The sequence below is a fragment of the Nematolebias whitei genome, chromosome 21 (genome assembly GCF_014905685.2).
Source record: "Nematolebias whitei isolate Nwh7 chromosome 21, NemWhi1, whole genome shotgun sequence".
Lineage (NCBI taxonomy): Eukaryota > Metazoa > Chordata > Actinopteri > Cyprinodontiformes > Rivulidae > Nematolebias > Nematolebias whitei.
The window spans coordinates 13928565-13951683 of record NC_056518.1 but is presented as its reverse complement, the minus strand read 5'-3'; the positions used below and the strand labels follow the sequence as shown (position 1 = coordinate 13951683).

Below are 23119 nucleotides of genomic sequence, written 5' to 3'. Positions count from 1 at the left end.
TAGGACTACATAAGCAGAAAAAAAACATTTCCTGGTTTACCCCCATGTGACGCTGCCTATTATCAGCAATAATAACGATTATAAAGTACCTTTAAACCTACTAGGAGGTAGGTGGGACTGTTTCACCGCTCCATATGGGGATGATAACAACTAATAACAGCCATTTAATGGACTGATAACATCCGAAGAAGTAGATGTCAGTCTTCTTACAGTATCAGCTAATGAAAACTGGAAAAGTTTAAAACCATTGAAAAGACTGATCAGTACATACATTTGACTTAATAAGGATTTAGCAACAAACAGTTGAAACAGATGTGTTTCCTATCTAAATCAATACCAACATGATGTCCTAATAAATTTTAATTATTAGTTTTTCAGCAGCTGCATTAACTCCCTCTGACTGTAAATCACACCACTTTACACCAGAGTAGCTTCATTTAGGTTCAATGTGCAAGTAAATTAAAACAAAAACATAAATAAATCACACTTTTATAGATGTTTATGTGTCCAACTTTAATACATCACCATCCAACTTGTTGACACTGACAAGAACAAAGTGATTTTTAGATTGAATACCAGCTGAGCACACTAAACTTTACATTTGTTGATGATCATTTGATATTGAGAATAATCACCTGTAAATATATGTTTGCTCAACAATAAGCCATCCTATGGTAAATAACAGTTTAATTTAAATGATCACAAAGCCACGATGACATGATGTGGTGGTCGTTGTAGTGATACATGACGCTGCCTCCCTCCATTTGTGATGTCCTTGAAGTTATATTACTGGACGAAGGAGGCAGGCGCCAGACTGCAGCCTCCTCTCTCTGTCAGGAATGCAAACAGCGACACAGTCCCAAAACATGAGTCCACACTTCTCTCACGGTAATCAGGTTTAGTTTTTCTAGACGTGGTTTGTAACGCCGCACATTGTGAGCATACTGTTTGGAGAATCCACGTGCATTTGTGAAGAAAACATAAAAAAAATACTGAAGACATTGATGAAAATTTAAAAACTATGGCACATTTAGCATTATATGTTCAGTGAGAAATATTATCTTAAAGTGCATAACGGCATTTTGAGGCCCATATGTGTATTTATAAAAATGTTTGCTCTATCTGGTGATTTTAGCCTCTTAGGGGTGCTCAAGCACCCCTCAGTTTTAACTCAGTACCCCTGAAAAATAAAAGAAACCATCATTAGGACTTTGTAAGGAAGCTTAGTTCTCAAAACTTATTCACCAAAATATTGAATAAATATGAAATAAATGATGACAGTCTTAAACGGGCCAGTAAAATCTATGAATTTTTTTCTTTGGCGCCATTGGATCCTCTACACCACCTGTCAATCAATCCAGCAGGCTCATCAGCAACTGACCAATCCATGATCTCAATTTGTCCTGAAGTGAACGCCCCCTTACCTGCAGAAGCTCCACCCCATTTTCCACCAACAACACTGAAGTCAGGGTTCTGCATTCCGAACACTTTGCAGTCAGAGAGATTTCATGAAAAGTCATCAAAAAATTGTTAAACATTGTCAGTGAAGAACATGTAATTCAGACAGCGTCACCCTGAGGGTTTAGAGGGTGGAATACAGTTCTATTTCCAAAACTAAACAGAGTCTGGAAAAACGTAGACGACCTCGTGACAAGCTGAATGCAACAGGAAGTAACATGTTCATCTCTACGAAGGTAACTGTAGGTAAATCCTCCATTTTCTAATTACCAGTACATTGTATGCTTGATAGTTAAATTAAAAGTTAATGCTTAAAGCTAGTTGTGTTTTGTTTTGTGTGTTTTAAATGTAGATACATGTCTATATTGTAACTTCTGGTTGCTTAAATGTACTCTTTGTTTGTTATGATCAGTTCAAACTAAGCTGATTGTGTACAAAGTGTTTATTAGGTTGTGTAATGTAAAGCAGAGCGCTACATCTGTAGCATCTTAGCTAGCACATCTGTATTGTGCGATGCTAGCTTAGCGCTACTTCTTGTTGTGCAATGCTCTAAAATAGTTATTAAATCAAGTGTTTACTTATGTAGGTAAACATTGATGCTTAACAACCTATTAGAATGCAGGAAATGGCATGTACTTTATTAAAAATTTTATGGGGGAGGACCCCCAGACACTCCCACCAGTGTATCCGCCCCACTTTACAAACACTTCTGATGCCAGTGGCCACTGCACTGTTCAAGCCAAGAGCCATTGTCACACACTGGGGGCTAAGCACCCCGAAAGGGCATTTTCTAGAATCGCCCCTGGCTGTATCCAAAGATTTTTGGGAGCTAATTTTATTTTTTCTTAACGAAATCGGTGATTGATTAGAAAGGAAATCCACAGATTTAGTCAACCAGAGTGTGAGTCAGACCCCCATTTGTACACATTTTCAGTGTGTGACCATTGTTAATCATCTCACCAGAGACTTAATGCATGACCATTTGCTCTGGGAAGTAAGAGGAAGGAGAGACTTGATCGTGAAAGCGACGAAAGAACATGTTAATTTCCTCCTTGCTGCCGAGCATCACAGTGGAGAGGGGCGTGAGAGGAGGATGAGAGAGGAAGATGGAGCGATGAGGTGGACAGGGACAGAGGACTGGAGTGATGGGGGTTCATTAGTTCAAATGAAAGGTTTCATTAAGGCGAAGTGAAGAGCCATGTCATACAGTTTCATGTCTCTGAGTGTTCCCTCCATCACTAAATTATTCCATTCATATCAGACCCACATAAATGATTCTAGCACAACAAGAACTGCTTTACTTTAGAATTACGAGACGTTAACATCTTCACCAGAGGACACGTCTGTGTTCAAATATTTGAGCAGATAATAAGCAGATGTGTTCAGTCAGGTAAACATTTTTATGGGATGTTTCTTCTAAGCTGGTACTTCCCTTATAATCTTTAATTTTCTTTTTCTTTCTCAGGTCTTTATTGTTTCTTATTTTCTGGCTTCTTGGTTCAGACTCAAGTAATTTACCAAAAGTAAACACTCATTTTAAATCTTTGTTATTTTAGACTATTGCTTTACAAATGGTTAAGTAATGCATATTCATTGTTTTTTATTGAAAAATTGTCTCTGCTCTAATATTTAATGTGAACTGTACACATGTGGCACTTTCTGTGATGGGAGCATGTATTGTTGGGAAGAGTTTTTAATGGCCGAGCGTGCTGTAAAAGTGTCTCGCTGCTGTTTAACCAGCTGAGTGTAAACGCCTGTGACTGTTTTAGTGCCTTGCTGAATGTTTAATAGCTTCACACAGGAATGTGCTGGTCAGAAAAAAAATGTCACTGCAGATAAAGATCTGCAGATGTCTAAAGCGTTTCTCTAAATCATTGTTTCCGTGATACTTTTTTCAGTGCGTCTGTGCCAAGGTTCAGCATTTGCTCATATTTATACCAACAGGACCAAGACCCTATTAATGGTTAATGTCACCGTTGTTTATGGTTGCTACCTTGCCTTGGAGAACTGCCAATGATCCCGAGAGCATTGTCGTCTGGAGCTTTGGTTCCTGGTAGGGTTACCCATAAAGGTAAAATTGAAGGGGATATTAGAGGTGAAGGGAAACCTAAAAACCTAAACGGCAGATGTAAGATGACTGTCCTTATTACCGCACTGAAGGCAGATGAAGGCTGCAGCAGAAAGTGACCTCCAGTCGTTATGGTTTCCTTTGGAGTTTAGGCCTCTTTCTGCCAAGGACTGTGTTTTAGCTGCAGGCATCAGTAAAAGAGGTCTTCCCGGTGTCCTCCTGAAAAGAACCTTATCCACAATACACCTCGGCTATAAAAGTCCTATTTTCATCAGGAAGTGGCGTCAGAGACAGTGAAGTCTGGGCGTTCCTTGACATGACCTGGCACAGAGGTGGTGGATCAGATTCAGGTGTTAGCTCCTGGACTGAGGCAGAAAGAGCTTTTTGGTAGCTGCACCCATGACTAAGAAGTTCAAGTTCAAGTTCAGGTTGTGTTTATTTGTCATATACAAGGTTACCACAGGGTTAACAGTACAATGAAATGCTTAGGATGAGAAGAACCCATTTGACTTGCTAAAAAAAAAAAAATCAAAGAACAAACAAGCAAGAAATACTAAAAGCATGCAATAAGGGCACAAATATAAATTAGCAAAAGGTGAAAAAAATATTATAATATTTGCAAAGTCCTAAAGAGAGATAGTAAACAACAACATGATAGAATATAACGGTGCAACAGGATGAATTGAATGAATAAGTATTTTAAGGTAATAACATAAGCTAACATTTTGTATGCACATTATACATATATACAGTATGTATATATATATATATATATTACACAGGTTGTGTGACAGGTGATTGCACAGGTAGTAAGATTGAATTATGATGGTAAGGTAGATACGTAGTTACTGTATCATACATGATACAGCCTAGTATCAGCCTAAAGTCCTGCTTAGGACCCACACTGCTCCCGCAGTAGGGGAGGGGGTTAGGAAGGTACCCTAAACCTAGCTTACTTCAAGAACTCCTGACTGGACTACCACATGCAGAAGCATCACCACCCCGTGGCTGGAAACACCATATGTGTCAAAGTCAAGGCCCAGGGGCCAAATGTGGCCCTCGTTGACATCTTATCTGGCCCCCATATGTGAAACGTAAAATTATTTTATCTCTTGAATTTTTTTCAGTAATCTTTGATTATGATGTTGAAAGCCCAACAGAGAACATCAAATGAGACCAATCAAACTCTTGTTGAGGAACCTGTGACCAAGAAAACATGTTGGGTGTCTGATTTGAGATGTAGATTCTGAAATTGGCCCTTAGTTTGAAAAAGGTTTTAATGTTGGCCCCCTTTTGTAATTTAATTTGACACCCCTGCGTCTAGACTTTGGAACGTTCCTCAGAGGACAAACAAGAAAACAGAAAGGAGAGTGCATCCACAGAACAGGCCCAGTTCAAGCCATCCACCACCGACACCTCCACACACCCACACTGTAATGGGTGCAGGACTGGCCTCTATGCCCATCTGAGAACCCATATAGACCAATATGGAGAAAATTAATTTTGTTGAATGACCACCATGAAAGAATCTTGTGAAATATTTTAAATGAGTACAAATGTAAAATAGACTTAGACACCACAGCTTAGAGTCCAGTTGGAACATTGGTGTGTTTGCCTGTTTAAATAGCAACGCTAACATGTCAGTGAATAGCAGACACGGTGAACACCTTGTTGTGTTAATAATTACTGAATTCTTCATAATAGCACTAAACAACTGACAGAAACATCGCATCAAGCCACATCTGTGACAACTAATACTTTTATTGCTGCTGCGTTGTGTGGCTGTATCATGTGTGTCACTACCTTACCGTCATAATTCAATTTATCAGTGTTCCTCACTAACTGTGCAATAAGCTGTCACACAACCTGTGTAGTTTATGTTAGTTATAGTCAAGTCAAATTTATTTATATAGCACATTTAAAACAGTAATTGTTATCAAAGTGCTTATATATATCATGTACATTTAAGCTATTATAATATTACTACCTGTAAAATACTTATTCATAGAAATTCATTCTACTTGTAGCATTATATTCTACCATGTTGTTGTTTTCTATATTTCTTTTGGACCTTGTAAATATATTTCTTTATCACTTTTTGCTACTTTATTTTGTACCCTTATTGCATGCTTTAGTATTTCTTGTTTTTTTGTTTTTGTTTTTAGCGAGTCAAATTGATTCTTCTCATCCCGAACGTTGCACTGTTGCCCTTGTGTTAACCTGCATATGACAAATAAACAACAGAACCTGATGCTGGCAATTGCTAATCAACAATAAAACACTAAATATACAGCTGCAGAAGTTGAAAACCCTACATCAGGAGGATTGTCCTTTAAGCTCTCTGAATGTCTGCACATTATTTCCTGGCAGTCTTCCATTCATTTTGTACGCCTGTTGCATCTTATTCATTTTTACTGGTAGTAAATTCCTCCTGCCTCCTTTTCATGACAAATTTGATTTCACCATGGCAACACGTCTTACCAGATGAATCTCAACGTTTGTAAAATTTACTGAGCTCGACCACTTTTGTGTCTTTGGCTCAGCATTGGCCGCCATATCGAATGATGTTGTTAATCTGTTGCAAATGTACTTCCAGTGATTACTTTCTGAAAGTTTCATTCAAATACATCTTGAGGTTCATGAGATATTCTGCAAATGATACAGATAAACACTTGCACACACACTCACAGGCAAAACACAATCGTTTCTACTTTGCCTTTGACGGTGGGCAATAAAAATCCATCAAGCCATCTTACACTGTTTGGATGTTTAATCTCAATTTGGCAGCACACCAGAGCAGCAAAGATTTTAACTCTATACATACTGTTCATCCCATCAGCTGCGCTGTTTATCTTTATTTAACTAAACTAGTGAGTGCCAAAGTTTGTGCTTCAGACCCACTGTGGGTTTGTTACAAGCCGAATGGAGGTGAGGAGGGTCATCCAGTCATATCTAGGATATAACAATCCTACTTTAGTACAAGTGCACATAACTGATGTTTTTATTCATTTGGAAGACGACCATGACATGTGCACCAAGCCTCTGTCTCATGCACATGCTGCTCATGAAAGCTTCAGGTGCCAAGAAAACCTGAGCGCTGAATTATTCAAACCCTGTCATCCCATTCAAGGCCCAAATAAACAGACAGTTTGCACACCAGGCGTCCATGTTTTTATCATTCAGACTTTTACAATTCAATTCAATTCAGTTTATTTATATAGCAATACAAATCACAGCAAAGTTGTCTCAGGGCACTTTACAGGAACATTCACAAACATAAAAGCCAATTAGTAAAGTTCTTTAAGGAAGCAGCAGACAAGTTGAATCTTGGCTTCGTTGCAGTCTCCCATCCTGAGCAAGCACAGTGGCAACAGTGGAAAGGAAAACTCCCTTTTAACAGGAAGAAACCTCCAGCAGAACCAGGCTCAGGACAAACGACCATCTGCTTTGACCGGCTGGTTGGTTTTACCAACAAACAGTCAAAAATCAATGTGATGAAAATTAGCAATGAGAGGAATTTTCTTAAACAGCTGTGCAGGATTTCAGGTCGAACAATAAACAATGTGAATGGTAATAATTAGATTTTTTTGAGTGAGCATGACAAGACCACATTTCTTTTTTCTTCATGAGGTCTTTATTAAACGTTGAAACCTTTACTGTGTGTCATCTGAACGTGAACATCAGTTATTCTCTGTGTCCTCAGCTCAAAGCAAAGCTGAAAATGTGAGCAATTATCACGAACACAGCCTGACATTACACAACCTACACACACACAGGTTTGTTTTGCCATCTTTATGGGGACTTTGCATTGACTTCCATTCATTTTTCATTCATTTCTATCACCTAACCCTGACCTTTACCCTAAACCTAACTCCTAACCCACCAACGGCTCTTCTTCTTATGGGGCCTGGGCTTTGGGCCCCATAAGGAGCAGTTGGTCCTCACAATGTAGTATAAGTTGGAAAAAATGGGCCTTACAAAGTAACATAAACACACACACACATACACACATGCACATACATGTCCCATTGATGGGCGAATGGATTCCCCAAGAACCAAGACTAATTATCTCCCTTATTATGAGCCCCCCCAGGAACGGTCTCTGCAGGGTACAACAAAGTAATAAGAGCGGGGGAGGAGGGGGGAGGGGGGGTCAAAGATTTTTTTCTTTCCAGAAATAATGATAAGAACCAGAACATGCAATGATAGTAATGATAGTTAGTGTTAATGAAAGGTAATTTTTTGGTGTATTGATTTTTAGTCAAATCCAAAGCTCTGCATGACATCATCACTGTCCTTCACCTGTCAGCGATCAGAACATTACGACTGATGTGTCTACTTACCACAGTATTTCTCTCCGACACCCTAACTGTTCTCTTCTTACCCACTCGATCATACATCTGCTGGTGTGTTTCAGGTCATTGGTCAGTTCCAGCCAAGCTTATTATCAACCGCAGCTCTGATTAGAGAAAACTTTGGTTTGCAGAAGAGTTCATAATAAAGCTCAACGACAGCATCGTCTCCAGGTCTTGTGGCAGCAAAACAAGCCCATATCATCGGCCCACCACTACCGTGTTTAATAGCTGCTATGAGGAGTGTGCGCTGATGTGCTCTGTGTGATTTTCTACAAACGGTGCTTTGTGTCATGAACTTTAACACCCTGAGGCCTGTAAGGACGACAGCTCCTGGACTTTCTGCAGTTTAAAAATTAAAAGCTCTGAGCTCAAGGAAAACTTTCACTCCACATGTCAGAAGCTTGGCAATGATCTTAAATGCTCTTTAATCAGGATTTTTTTTTTTTTTTTTTTTTGGTAGAATGATAAATTCCTGTTTTTATTTTATTTTATTTTGAAATGACCTTACAGCATTATGATGCCCGGGACCTACCTCTCTGAAGTAATTACTTTTTTTTTCTTTCTCATTATTAATAAAGTGCTTGGACATTTTATTTCCTGAAATAAACCAGCAGCAGCCTAACAGCCAGAAACATGGAAGAAATCATCTTTGTAGTGCTTAAAGAAGGACATGGTGTTAAAAGATGTGATCGTCAAAAAGCCCTAAAGGCAAAATCCACACAATAAATAAATACTGTACGTCATGAAAACTGTCCCTTCCTGCTGGTTTTGTGTTTGTGCTGGTATATGTTGTCAGTGTTTAAGGTGATGGAGGGTTTGGTCACAGGTGTGAACTACTGTATCTCATGAATGGACCAAAGGGTGACTGACATCAGTTTGACCTCCCGAGGAGGCCACGTCAGAGTTTTACTGCCCGTGCCATTAAAATAAAGACATCTTAATTATTTTAAGAAAAGAGTACTTTAAAATAGTATTGATTTATTTTTGTATTTGCCTTTGCAGCCGTTCAGTTTTGAATCCAGGAAGGACTTCCATCCTCATGTTTACTGTTAATTATTTCCAAACTTGAATCTTTGTCAAATAATTAAAAATAAAAATATGTGCAGCTGTGTGTCCGCCGTTTTAAAAAAAAGGCAGTATTTGGTTTTGTCACATTGTTTAGATCATTCTGCCTCACTGCAGGTTTAGAGCTCATTTCACAACTATTGAATCTGAAGTCGATTGATATCTGTCAAGTCATCTTAATGAATCTTTTGGTTGATTCATTAATTAGATGTGAGTATTTCCTTGATAAAACTAAATAGTGTGGAGGCTCAGCTGGACGCCAGGCAGCCGGCCTCATGGGGATGTTTAGACTCTGTTCAAAATGTAAAAATAGAAATTATATTTGCAAGAAGGAATGCAAAGGCAGTGTCTGTGGTGTGTGAGGAAAAGTAGTTGGAAGCAGGCTTATTAAACTTTGCCTCATACGTGCTGATTCATGAATCCTCTGCACCTCGCAGGATCTCACAGCTCGGAGGTGTAAGTTCTAGCTGAACGCTAAACGTTCTGTCAGATGATGCTGATGTTGGACTGTTAATGCTTGGATTTATACTCCGTCAACACGTTTTATCACTCAGCACTCCAATCCACGCATAAAGTCAAAATCAACAGAAATGGTTCAACATATTATGACACTTCCAATAAACTCTACATGTCTGTGGAAGATTTTATTTTTTAAAATATTTTTCATCATATTTGCTTAAATTTTCTCATTTAGGGGCTCGTTTATTTTTTATTTTTTTTAATTTGTCAAACATAGTTTTGCAGAGGGCTACTTTCAACTTCATTCTATTCAGATCACTTGAGTCAACCCCAAGGGACCCAACGTGTACAAGTACACACACACACACAATAAACACAGTTGTTGCTTACTGCATACTTTGTGGCTTTCAAGAAGTAAAAACAAAACACTATAAAAGCATAAATACCACAATAAAAGATTTTTAAAAAACTTTTTTTTTTTAAATTAGGATCTTCATTTCTTCATTGACAGAGTGTCTGTAGAGCTGCACATGATGGAGCAGGGAGCTAAGGAGCTGGACAGTCCTTTGGACAGATGTCCTTTGAGTCCTGCCAGCAGAGGAGAACCACTCAAACACTGAGAAGTGCGTCTGTAACGGCATGAAGAGTCCTGCGAACTGATTTAAAGTGAAGTGGAACTGTGGGATAAAACAGCAGAAGAACTGAACCGTAGTGGAAAATATGAGTGAATGTTGAAATGATCGAGTATTTGATGGACACTGAAGATAAAGAGCCACGCTGAGTCTAACTTGTGTTTTTAGTTCAAGTAAATGTTGCCAGAACAACCTGCAAGAAGAATAAAAAGCTCCAAATAAGCATCTAGAAACAAATATAAAACTTTTTGTTTAAATAATTCTATTCCACGCTTTATCAAATGTATAACTTCTGCACAGGGAAATCTTTTATTTATACTTGGGGAACAGTTCAACCAAGAAATCTGATTTATTAAAGCTGTAATCCAGCTGTGCTGGTAATCCCCTTCACTCACAGCTAGCTCAGCTTCATTAGCTGCTGTACCAAACTCTCTGAGAGCTGGAGTTAACTCTGTTTCTGTGCTTCCTTTGATTTTGATTTTTCTGATATTTGAAATATTCCACATATGAGGGAGATTCCCCGCCGAGCCCCTCAGCTCAGTCAGCTGGAAGCAACACCGAAAAAGACGTGTTCAGAAGTAAAGTCAGTCCTTGTACAATAAATCTGATTTAATCATTTGTTTTGTACTTTTCCCTCTCTGGTTGCAGCTCTACGTTCAAGAATAAAGAAAATAGAATAACCCAAGTCTGTAAAATTATTTAATAAGGTCTTTCTAAGTCATTTGATTTAGTAGTGATCAAATACAAACCACAGGTTTTCTTATAGTGGGTCCAGTTTTGCTCATTTAATTACTGTTTTGATAAAAACTCATAAAACTAACTGAGTTTGTGTTACCTTTGGATAAACTGTTCAAAATAGGACAAAAAGAGAAACGTCTGAATAGATCATTAAAAGAAAGGTCATCCATTGACTTTTTAGGAGCAACATCACTATAATTTACTGACACGATTGCTTGTAAATCTTTGTTAAATTAACTTTAAAGCCAGTTGACCTTTGCAAGACGCTCTTGTTTTACCGCCATCTTGGAAGAATCACTCAATACTAATTAGGAGGTTTCGTTCTTCTTCTCAACACAGATCCTATTTAAACGGCCGGCTCACGTCCAATAAAGGACAAATGTTTAAATGACCCTTTAATATTAAACCAGTAATGTTATGTGTAAAATAAGCATGGTTTGAAATGAATAAAAGTTGATCCGAAGCGTTTCCTGGTTGGGTTAAGCGAAAACATTTTGAAGTGCAGTCACATTTTTAAACAGTGTGAAAATCACAAGAAGATGGAGCTTCTTTGGCAGAGGATATCAATAAAATGATTTATAGAAAACTGACACATATGGGTCACAACGCTTTTAGTGCTCACAAACAAACGTGGTTCAGTTTCGCACTGAAACGTGTCTCAGAGCTGAGAGACGTCTTGATGAAGAGAAAACGCCCACTTTGCTCCTCAAGATGCTTTCAGGAAATGTTCCCTCAGCAGCATCTCTAAACTGGGAGCCACACTTCAGCGTGCACGGCTCCGCTCATAGGTACAATTTACTCTGCATCACAAAGCAATCATCTCTAAAGGGCAAACCCACTGATGAGACCCAAACTCCCCAGATGCCCCCAAAAATAGAAACGACAGAGTGGATTCAGTTGTGGGCACTCGTGTAGAGCTGTCACCATTGTGAGTCAGAAGTGTGAGTTTTGTGTCTTGATGACGCAGCGGTGGTGGAGGTGGTGGGGGAGTGTGGGTGACACTGGGGAAGAGTGGGCGGCGTGGAGCAGCAGATGCAGCTCTTGTGTTCCCCTGGACCCTTGTCATCCACTCGGCTTCTTTCGGCCGGTTGTTGCTACGATACAACGCTGGAAGATGAAGCTTGTGACCCGGCTGAAAGGTCGTGACCTCATCAGATCATTGTGAAATCAAAGCTGCTCAGCTGTTTGCACTGCTGTCAGAGTTTAAAATACGACATGAAACAGGAATTTAATCCAGCAGACAAATTGTGACGATGCTTTAAAGGAGAAAAGGGAAAACTTCCCACACCAAACTGGTTGTTTTCTGTTCGGCTAATGAGAAGGACGGAGTGGATTTAGAAGCTGTTTGGTCATTAGAACAGTTTGTCTTCAGTATTTCTGTTGGGCTTTCCAAAGCTGAGCATCATGATGTCCAGAAGAAGCATTTTTACAAAAATAAATAAATAGATAAATAAATAAAGGCTATACCACCCTATAGAGCAGCAGGCAGAATTCAAATTATAAACCCACTTATTAAACATATCTGTGCAAATAACGTCCTTGTTATCAAGTCCCTTAAAACATGTTTAAATGTGCTGACGAGAAAAAAGTTCTGCATCTACCGGTTTAACCGAGAGACTCGTGAAAGTTCAGACCCAGACAATTTGTTTAGACATTTCCCGAATTTTGCAGGAATAAAGTGTAATTGAACAATATGTCCAAGTTTTATTCAGGGAAAAGACACAGTAAACACTTTGTTTTCAATATTTTTTTATTCATCCTTTATTTATGCAGGTTAATCCCATTGAGCCTCGGGGACTCATTCACAAGAGAGACCTGAATTTTTAACAAAGAGTGATGACAACAATAGACGATCGTAAAAGATGCGTACAAATGTAATTTGTGGTCTTTATCTATTTGTAGTCTTAAGTTTGAGTGTGTTGGAGAGATGAGTTGCATCTCTTCCTGTTCTTTAAATGTTGCATCACCATTTTAGTTTTACAGTCTCTGCAGGATGTTCTGGACTGAGCCACTAATGAGGCATTTCCTCCATCAACTCTTAGCTCCAGCCACATGCTGCGTTACACCTGAGCTCTGAGAGCGATGGCAGCTGAAGTCATCCATCTTAGCTTCCACTCGGCCACAGCTCACACCATCCTCTCTGCAGCGGCGCTTGGCACGATTGTCAGACAGATTCATCAGAAGCAAAACGCCTGACGACGCCTCCGTCGGGTGAAGTCTCTCACCACGAAAGCATTTCCTCTGATCAGACTAACAGGTGACTCTGGAGACCAGCTGGGACAGAAGATGGATATTTTAGGTCTCCTTATGAAGAGCTTCCAGAAACCTGAGGAAGCAGTGATGGAAAGTTCTGAGGGGATGTGAGAAGATGCTCCACTTGTTGGTCCTCCTGTGTGCTGAGGTGTGATTTGGCCTAACAGCATCAACGTACTGCTAAGGAGACTCATCTTTATTTCTCAGGTTCATGTTGAGTCTTTACAATGAAAAAGGCCCTTTTATCTTTATTTAAAGAAGCTTTTAGCAACCTCTTAGTTAAAGGCCCCCTTGCCTGCCTTTCAAAGTATTCAGACAAGTGCTGCAGTGATGAAAGTGTGCCAATGTCACTTTGAAGTGAAAGCCTTTGTACATTCAGCAGCCTCGTTTAGCCATGAAACCATTAACTGAGTCCTCCACAGACGAGCTCCTGCAGCTAAAATAGGTAGATGGATCTGTCCCTCCTCACCTCCACGATGGAGGTGAGGAGGGACAAAGTAGGCCAAGGACTCTCTCGGAAAATAGACCAAGTCACAGAGGGGCCGGATCGTTTTGGGAAGGAACAGGAAAAGAATGTGGGTTAACTATAATCCTGGAAATTATGAGCTCACGCAGTCTGTAGTGATCGGGTCAGGCATGTGAAGAGAGTCCATCAGGTTTTACTCCTCCATTGTCTGTTTTTCAGCTATTAGACGACTGATTGAACCATGTCTGCAGAAAAAAGTAGTTTTGGTGGTCATTTTAAATAAATTTATAAAACTGAACGATTGTTTAAAACGTGTAACAGGCGCGCAGTCTTGTCTTTTCTGCTGTTTTGCACACGAGCTCCCAAAAAGATTTATAATAAAAGATACATGTTCATTTAATGTTAATCATTTTGTTCAGGAAATGAAGTCAACTTTACTCCAGTACATATTAATTTCTAATAAAGATTTAGCTCTTGTAAAATATCCCATTTTCTACGTAATGTACACTTAAACACTAAACTCCACTGACAAACCTCGTTCAGTTCAAGTCATGCCTATCTCCAATGAGTTACAACTAATCAGACAATAAAGCAAACTGGTAAAAACTGCATTTTCTGTGAAAACAGGGTATATGCTGAACGATGGAGCTGCAGAGAAATAACGATGTTAAAGCTCAAAGTAGAACACTAGTTAAAAACTCTAACCCTATTTAAAACAACCTAATAGGAAATATAATGATCTCAACAGGCAGTTCATGTTCGTTCATGCACAGATAATAGTAGTAAGCTTCTACCTTTGATTGTGCACAGATTCTGACTTGTTGAACTGTAGAATCACTCGCCCTCTCTCCACCTAATCATGTTCCTGACCTGTAACTAATTAACCTAACGAGTTGCAAGATGAATCCATTTTTTAAATCTTTTTCTGTCCCTAGTTTTTTAAAGTTTTCTAACAGGATGTAAAAAACCAAGAGGACTTTAGCAACACATATACAGTAATAATTGCATTAAAGAGAAAAACTAGTTTATTTAAAGGAAAAGTTAAACAATAAAAAAGAATCGCTTTTATTTGCTTGTGCTGCCCCCATGCGGTAACACTGTGTCAACGCATGCTCATCATTTATTAAAGACCATTTCAAAAGCATCTGCACATTTTTTTTATTTACAGGTATTTGCATAACAAAAACCAACAAACAGGAAAAAAATACACACGTGGTGCTGAAAGAGGGCTCGGTTCTACAAAAAGTTACACTCACTCAGAACTACAGCAAAAGTGAAAAACCAACATTTCCCATTCGACGGTACAGTAAACGGTGTAGCATCAATTATCTCACCTACTGAGGCACAACCTGTACAATTCAACTGACGCTGTTTGTTTTTCATCCCTTTACCACGACAGTAAGAACTTTGAAAGCTGGGCTAGTATAAAAAAACACTTAAACTCCACTGACAAACATCCCTCGGTCAGTTCAAACGTTGCTCAGCTGAATGTTTTTACACAGCAAACTTAGCTTTTTATGAGTGTTTCTCTTTGAAAAGGCCTGAACATGGCGGCTAACAAAATGAAAAAAATCAAGGACACGTTCAGGACAGGCAACAAGGAGCAGGCTGGTATAAAACAAATCCTTGGCACTTGGAACAACTACAGGAATGAAATTAAGGTTTTGCACAGAAGAAGGATTTCTTCCAAGGCGACGACTGGAACATTAACCATCATTATTTTGACTCAAACACATTTTTAACTTGATGTTTGATTGAAATGGCAGAGAATTATATAAATAATCTGGTTTACTGTTGTCTTGTTTTAGCCGAGACTTGAACTATCAGCAGATTTCTCATGCAGGGAAACGTGCATTTAAAACTATTTGCACAAGCGTGTGTTTGTAAAGATGTGTTTTGATTTACACAACACACGGTTCACTCTTAAACTCTATTACTAAAAAAAACACATTCCGTTCAGTTTTAGTTTTAAATTTGGATCTTGTGGCTCGATCACATCCACGTTTAGGTCACAAACAAAAAGGAAAGGGCAAAAGAAGCTTACGATGACACATACTCTGCACAGACACTTTAGTTGAAGGTTGTTTTCCCACGCGTGCTGTAAAAGTTAAGTTTGTCTCTGCCCGTACAGTTTCATCCACACACAAAATATGTTCAAGTCTGGGTTTTTTTTTTTTTAGGTAACATTAAACAAAAAGGTTTATCATTTACATGTTTTCTGTGAGGAAACAAAAACAACAGCTTTAAAAAAAGACTTGCAACAAAACTTTCGTTGTTAGTCCAAACCCAAACGAGTTATGGCTTGAACCTCGATTACTGTTTTCAATGAAACCCAGATTTACTTTCAGAACAGGGACGAAAATCTGCTGGGAAGAAATACGCTGCGTGTAATCTGCAGCGTCATGAAACATGGCTGCTGGGCCTCGGAACGCTCCACCATCGTGGACTTGGATTTTAAATGACAAAACGTGTTTCTGTTGTAACTCTGGCAGACGGACGCTGCCTTGAGTCTGGAGAGAAACTGAGGATCTGTGGGCATGTGTTCACAACAAATAAAAAGAAAACTACTGAAACTACACGTCTCCTGACTTACATGAGGCAGCAGGATCAGGGTTTATGACTAATAACTGAACTTGTTATTTCCTTCTCACAGTCGCAGTATCTTCTTTCTGCAGGACAAACTTTTTCCTTAGAGCTTCTGAGATCAGAGTAGCCGAGTCTTCCTCTCTGAGCGACGTGCATCCTCGACTATACCTAAAACACAAACACACAACTTATCACAAAAAAAACTTTTTTTAAAGTGAAGTTTGTTGGTTTTCTCACTCCAGCGACTCTCACCTGTCTTTGCTCATCTTCATTTTGTTCATATCCTTCAGGATGTCCATAACGTCAGCAAAACTGGTGGACTTGGACAGAGACACTGTGTCCTCCTCCGCCTCCCGGAAGTCCATGCTGGGCCTGTCCAGATCAAAGGTCGCTGATGCCGTCATGGAGACAGGCGGCAGAGGGTCGGGGACCAGCTCTGACACGATAGAAACATCATCTTTCTCGTCTTCCTCCACTTCTTCTTCCTCCTCTTCCTCCTCTTCTGTGACGTCGCTGATGACGAAGGAAGCGGGAGCCACACTGGCTGGTTGGTAGGATGCCGTCTCGAAAGGCGCCATGGAAAAACTCATGGTTGTGTCGTCTGGGGAGAGCAGATCTGGGGTCAGAGGGTTGGAACCTGAAACCAAAGAAAATAAATGAGTTATTTGATTTATTCATATTTGTGTAATTAGAGAAAAATGAACACACATGTACATTACTTAAGAACTCTGATTTATACTGTATAGCCAAAAAAGCCATTTCAGATCAGCAAGTCATCTTTTTTCAGTAGAAACACGACGCACGTGACACTTTGTGTCTGTTTAGCTCAACATGTGATGATCGGCTGCCATGGCACCGCAGAGAAATAATCTTTAGCCACTGACCTACTAACTGGTGCCAAGTCACCTCAGCACCACAGAGCTTTAAGAGATTCAGGTCAGCTGACTTGGCAGAAAGACAAACAGTCACATGAAGACACTGACTCTGTTAAAAACAATCTTAAACCTGCAAGGCTCTGGTTACTTTGTTTTTATTGCTACTTCAAAAATTACAGCTAGCTAGGATGTAATAACTTTGTTTGGCAGAATGAAGCATGCATATACATTATTATATTACTTATTAAAAAATAGTTCATCTTGAACTGATTTCTTAAAATTATTTAGGCATGCTATGTCAAAGCTAAAACACAGGCTTCCATTGAAATTATACTTTAAAAAAAAAAAATGTTATTAAGACAGTTAGGTTTTTTGACTAAATAAAAAGAGGTAACAAAATATATTACCATATAAAGACTATTTACACTTTGTTCTTGTCTGCTCGAGTTACCGACCTGTATCATTTGAAACGATCTTGGCGATCTGAGCCCGCAGTTTGCTGAGCTCATCCTGCAGGGCGGTGGTCCGATTGAGGGCCGTCACGCCGGGCTTCCTGAGCACCTCCATCCTTTTACCCTCACGACGGAAGTTGGGAACAGAGGAGTTCCTGTGGAGCACTAGGAGAGGTGTGGGTCGCCATTCATGTTTCAAAGGACGTGTGTCGCTCCTGAAAACAGAAGATTGATTAGAGTCAACGAACAGGATCTCCTGCTGTTAAAAACCGTACAGGTTGGGTTTTTTTACTGCTCTGCTGAACGTCTGTAGTAACAAAGAAAAAACGAGTGCAAACCCAAACACAAGCCCTGCTACTGCAATAACCCATTCAGGTTAGTTTTTACTAGTGATGTCCCACAAAAATAACAAAGAACTGTATTATCACATCTATGAATCATCTCACATTCTTGTAAGTTGCCCATGAACATTTAATAAAATTAAACCTTAGAGCTAAATTAAATGATGAAAGGTGGTTTTGTACAGCTCCAAAACCTTTTCTCCATACTTATCTCTTGGAGCAAACATACCGAACTCTGGCATATGTTTCCTCTTCATCTGCAACAATCCAGGCGATGTCTGCCAAAGTAGGGACTGAAGGGCCGTCTTTGGGACGAAAAGAAGGCAAACCAGGAAGCTCCTAATGCACAAAAAACACCAGCAGGAAATTTATTGTAAATACCAGGGCTGCATCACATCTAGACAGAAGTGTAAAAAGATGTTAAATGTACCTGGAAACGTGCTCTTTGTGGAGGTTTGAGTGGAAGAGTTGAAGCTATTCTTCTCACAACACTGCGAGTTGATCCATGAGGCTTATTTTGCCAGATGGGAATAACTTCCTGCAAAAAACACACACACACCACACCCCCTGCTAAGCTTTCTTTGATTTATGACCACTATTTTCTGCTAATTTCCCCACTAAAACGATTCTGTAATTTTCAGTATTAAACAAATAGTACTGTAAAATGAGAAACTTACGGCTTCTGTCTCCATATTGACTACAGACGGTGAGCCACTCTCATCCGCTAGAAGGATGAACACCAGTGTTTGGTGCTCGCAGTGTTGATGGATGCAGCAGTTCAGTAAACAGATATGTTATTCTGAGTGCCAATTCCTGAAATAAAAAATATATATAGTTAAAAGTAGTGTCTGCTGAAGAGAAAAGGTCAAGAAATCGTCAACGTGTAATTTACCATTCGGCTAAGGCGTTTTGTTTTACAGAAAATCTTTAGTTTTTTTTGCCAAACATTTCTGAGACGTCTCAAAAGTTTTTAATTCCAGCATCTGAAATTTCATCTCTGTACCAAAATACGTAAGAATCCACCAGGCATGCTGTTTAAATTGATGATTTACAAGTCCCATGTTTTTAGGCAAAGGGCTTAAGTTTTTTTAATTTATTTTATGTTTCTAGTTATTTACAGAGCAAATATTTGTTTTTTACAAAATACTGTACAGCTGAATAAACCCTCGTTGAATGATCACTAAACAAAAGCATATTTCCTGTATAATACAGTGTAGAGAAGATACAAGCAAACCCATGGATATTTTGAAACATAACTATCATATTAATGACTACTTTTGTGTTTTTAAACCATTAAAATCAACACGAAAATATTTGCTAAAGAAGCTAGCTAGCTAATTCGTACATACGGTTATTATTATGGCGCTACATCCTGCAGCGACTTGTGTTTCTTGAGATCAGACAGTAAAAAAATATATGTTATTTACAAAAAATGCGCATTATTTAGAGCAAATGTTTTATGAACCCTCCTGTTTATCAACAGCCGGTATCAGTGGTAGCTAGCTTAGCTGCGAGCGTCAGGTAGCTTTAGCGTAAAGCAGCAACTCCAACGGCCCTGTTTGAGCATCTACTGTTCATTTTTACCAACATCAAACGGACAGTGTGTTATCTTTTCAAACTTCAACCAATGCCGAATAAGTGTAACTTACGTTTGATTAAAGATGAATCCTAGAAAGTTAAAACACTTCACGCTTCCCCTGAACGTCTTTCACACTGTTGACGATCATTGTCCTGCGATCTGATTGGCTGGAACGCCGGCTTGTGTTGCCAAATACGAAAAGACGAAATAGAGGATGGATGGATGGTTGGATGGTTAGATGGATGAATGGATGGTTGGATGATGAAATATCGTAATACTGCTTTAAAATTATTGCATTTTGTCCCGGCTATCGTATGTATTTTGTTTTAAGGTACGCTTTCCCTCTTAGCCTTGAAAGTTCTAAAAAACACATTTATTATACACCTTATGTACTGTTAAACTAATTTTCGTATTTCTTACCATACTGGCAACGGATCTAGGAGCGCCCCCTTCAGGTAAAGATTGACAGTGACAAATGAAAGTTGATGCACTGTTTTCCAACTCACTGCTTTGCATGTTTTACATGTTCCCTAACTTCAGGACACTCGATTTAAATTGCTGAATTATTATCAGGCTTCTGGAGAACTTGATAACAATCTGGTAATGTGAGTCAGGTGTGCTTGCAAAGGGACATATGCAAAACATGCATCATAAGAGTTAGGGTAAACTGCTGCATTTTGTCAAAATTTGACATTCTGAACAATAAAATAAATAAATAAATAAATAAATAATGTTCAGGTAGGCCAATTAAAATCCTAAATGAGACTGCATTATTGTTTAATTCTGTTCTTGATGACTAATGGCTGAACTGGAGAGCTCATTGAGTGACAGATTACTGCATCCTAAATGCAAATTATTATTATTATTATCCTAAATGCACAAAGGAGCGTTACCGCAGATCCTTCCTCCCAGCAGCTGTTAGACTTTATAACCATCACTGCTCCCAACAAACGCAATAGGTATTAAATACATGCTGACCTCTGCTAAAACACACACTCTGCCAATACTACTGTATTGTAGTCTGCCAGTCTCAATGTTCCAACACATACTGAACATTATTATTAATATTGTTTATCTTATTTCTTTATATATTGTTTTTAACATTTAGGAACTTTTTGTGTGAATCTTTTTATCTGTTGCTGCTACTTGAATTTCCCAATCTGTGGGACAATAAAGGCTGTTTCTATTCTATTCTATGCTATACTTGTGTTTTTATCCAGTTCAGAATTGAATGCAAAATCTTACTTCTAACCTGCAAAGCTCTCAACAACCTAGCTCCAACTTATATTCGAGATCTTATTGTTACATATTTTCCTAACAGAGCACTTGGTTCGCAGACTTCAGTCTTACTCCTAGAGTTTCCAAAAGCAGAATGGGAGGAAGATCTTTCAGTTCTCAGGCTCCTCTCTTGTGGAACCACCTTCCAGTTTCTGTCTGGCTGACACGTTGTCCAGTTTTAAGACTGGGATTAAGACTTTCTTTTTGATGAATCCTATAGTTAGTGTTGGCTTGTCATGCTGCCTTAAGCTTAGACTACTGGAGGACAAAATGACCTCATTTCCTTAAATGATTTGCTAAAATTGAATCATTTTCATTTGATACTATTTCTATCTTAATATGTGATTCTTGACCTGCCATTGTGTATCTGTTCCTCTCCAATCCAGTCGGTTGAAGCAGATGGCCACTTGTCCTTTGTCTGAGGGAGGTTTTCCTTTCCACTGTCGTCTTCATGCTTGCTCAAGATGAGTTCTGCAACGGAGTTAAACTCAAAGCAGTCTGCACCTCAGATAAATAATGTTATTTTGTTATTTTTATATATGAATGTTTCTGTTCAGTGCCCTGAGATGACTTCTGCTGTGACTAAATAAACTGAATTGAAATTTAATATAAAAGTATGCTTTTTTAAATACATTTTTATTAAAGGTTATATACAAAATAAAATAAAAAAAACACAAAGATAATCAACCGTTCAGAAAAATATGCAGCACAAACATACATTGATTAAAAAACAGCGTCAAATCAAACCATATATGGGTTTTCCTCCAAAATGCACCGACTGAAGATGTACAAAAATGCAAGATAGTTCACTCCCAACCGCTTTCATATTCGCTTTTGCCACACAGCCGACAGACGGGGAGGAGGGGGAACTATCTTGAGCTGACTAGACGACGGATTTAGCCGAGGGCGGGGTTTAAATGATGAACTGTTTATCGTTGTCTGCAATGATATCATAACACTGCAATATGAAGACACCCTCATGTGACTGCTCCTCGTCTCCATCCCTGGTCAAGACTCAGGTCAGTAAAACTAACACCGACTTTGCCTTCTTTGAGCTCCTAATGTTTGTTCCATCTGCTTCTTGCTGACGGCATTAGCTTCAGCCATAGCTGCGGTCTCGATCATTCTGTAATGTCGTCTGAAGCTCACTTCCTCCACAACGATGATTGTGTCGCCAGCATTTACAGGAAGCGACTTATTTCCTCCTAATTACATGAGGAATGTAATGCGGTCCTTAAGGGTTCAGAATAAAGTGGACTGTTCCGATTATTTCGGACAATCCCCACCTAAGGGGGTGTGAACCCCTGATGTCATGTGTGTCATGATAATAACATGTTTATTATTGTTGCTGAAATCATCCCAGCTCTGCGAAGATTTGGGAAAATACGTAACTAAACCTTATTCTTGCAACATTCCGATATGACCTTGTATTGTTGAAAATGTGAACTTTTAATGCAGCTTTGCACGTATGAGAGTGCACTTTTACCCTCTGATTATTAAATGAGATGAATGACAGCTTTATTGACCTGAAAGCCTGACTTCATTGATTGACTCCATTATTCTCATGTGAGCCTGGATCACCTCTTAACCAAGTCATGTGGCTGCTGGCGCATTAAGCTTTCCCCTGCTGCTTGTTGAATGAAAAACATGTGAAATCCTCTCATTTTATGGCCTATTTGCTGTGTAGGGGCTGTGAAAACAGGTCAAAAGGTGAAGTCATGATGAGGAATAAAAGGAGGAAGGATGCCAGCTGAGCCCTTAGATTGAAGATAAACAGAAAATGGCGCAGTCTGTGAGGCAACCAGCGACTTTAGGAGCCATGAACCTCAAACCTAAAGAAGACAACACCAGGACAAGTTACTTCTACAATGTGAAGTCCAGGTTAGTGGCTATAAACCTGCAGAAGTGTTTTTATTGTTGTTTCATCCACAGTGTCACTCCACGATCAGAGCAGTCCCTGATGCACAGACGACTCCTGCTCCACTCAGAGCAAACGGAGATATCTCTGCTTCATTAGTCACACTTTAAGTTTTCTATGTGCGTCAAAGACGCAGCATCCCATAAGGAACGCATATCACTTTCATGCCAGAGTTTTAAACAAAGGTCATCTTACGAGAAATGACAGAGTTGTAGCCATTTTGGTCAAACCTTAAAAATAGTTTTATATCCCATGTAAAATTGCAATATCTTACCTTATCTGTTAGTCCGTGTTGTTGTACTGTGTTGTTGTTGTTATTGTTGTGTGGGTGTATACATACACACACACACACACATCTATAAATATATATATATCAGAATCAGAATCAGTTTATTATTGCCATGTCAATGAACGAGGTTCACAAACTAGGAATTTGCTTCGACATAAGGTGCGAATAGTAATAAAGTAAAATAAAGTAAAAATAAAGTAAAAATGAGAACATTACATAAGACATAAGACCTGTGTACACCCACAAATAAAGTAAAATTAAAAACATAACATAAACATGTGTACACCCATACAATAGAAAACAATAA

General features: G+C 39.0%; 2 protein-coding genes across 2 annotated transcripts in view; one reads left to right on the top strand and one right to left on the bottom strand.

Moving 5' to 3' along the window:
- Positions 1–14651: 14651 nt before the first annotated feature.
- mtfr1l (mitochondrial fission regulator 1-like) lies at positions 14652–19466 on the bottom strand. The gene is made up of 7 exons (XM_037695488.1): positions 19398–19466; positions 18426–18561; positions 18179–18286; positions 17978–18087; positions 17411–17622; positions 16333–16717; positions 14652–16248 (listed from the first exon to the last, which is right to left on the bottom strand). The coding sequence occupies exons 2-7, from the start codon at positions 18438–18440 to the stop codon at positions 16131–16133; spliced, it is 948 nt and encodes a 315-aa protein (XP_037551416.1). The 5' UTR covers positions 18441–18561; positions 19398–19466; the 3' UTR covers positions 14652–16130.
- A 2908-nt stretch (positions 19467–22374) lies between these two features.
- Positions 22375–23119, top strand: part of si:ch211-15d5.11 (nuclear receptor coactivator 7) — a gene marked incomplete in the record, with an annotated part of 25922 nt that continues 25177 nt past the window's right edge. Inside the window, 1 exon segment of the mRNA XM_037695537.1 lies at positions 22375–22486. Within this exon segment, the coding sequence (XP_037551465.1) occupies positions 22386–22486 (101 nt within the window).

Bases quoted from the DNA above. Each gene is read 5' to 3' on its own strand.
- mtfr1l (XM_037695488.1), bottom strand. The intron at 16,718-17,410 runs GTCGGTAACTCG...CTTTGGTTTCAG, and splicing joins GATCGTTTCAAATGATACAG to GTTCCAACCCTCTGACCCCA. The intron at 16,249-16,332 runs GTGAGAGTCGCT...TTTGTGTTTTAG, and splicing joins ATGAAGATGAGCAAAGACAG to GTATAGTCGAGGATGCACGT.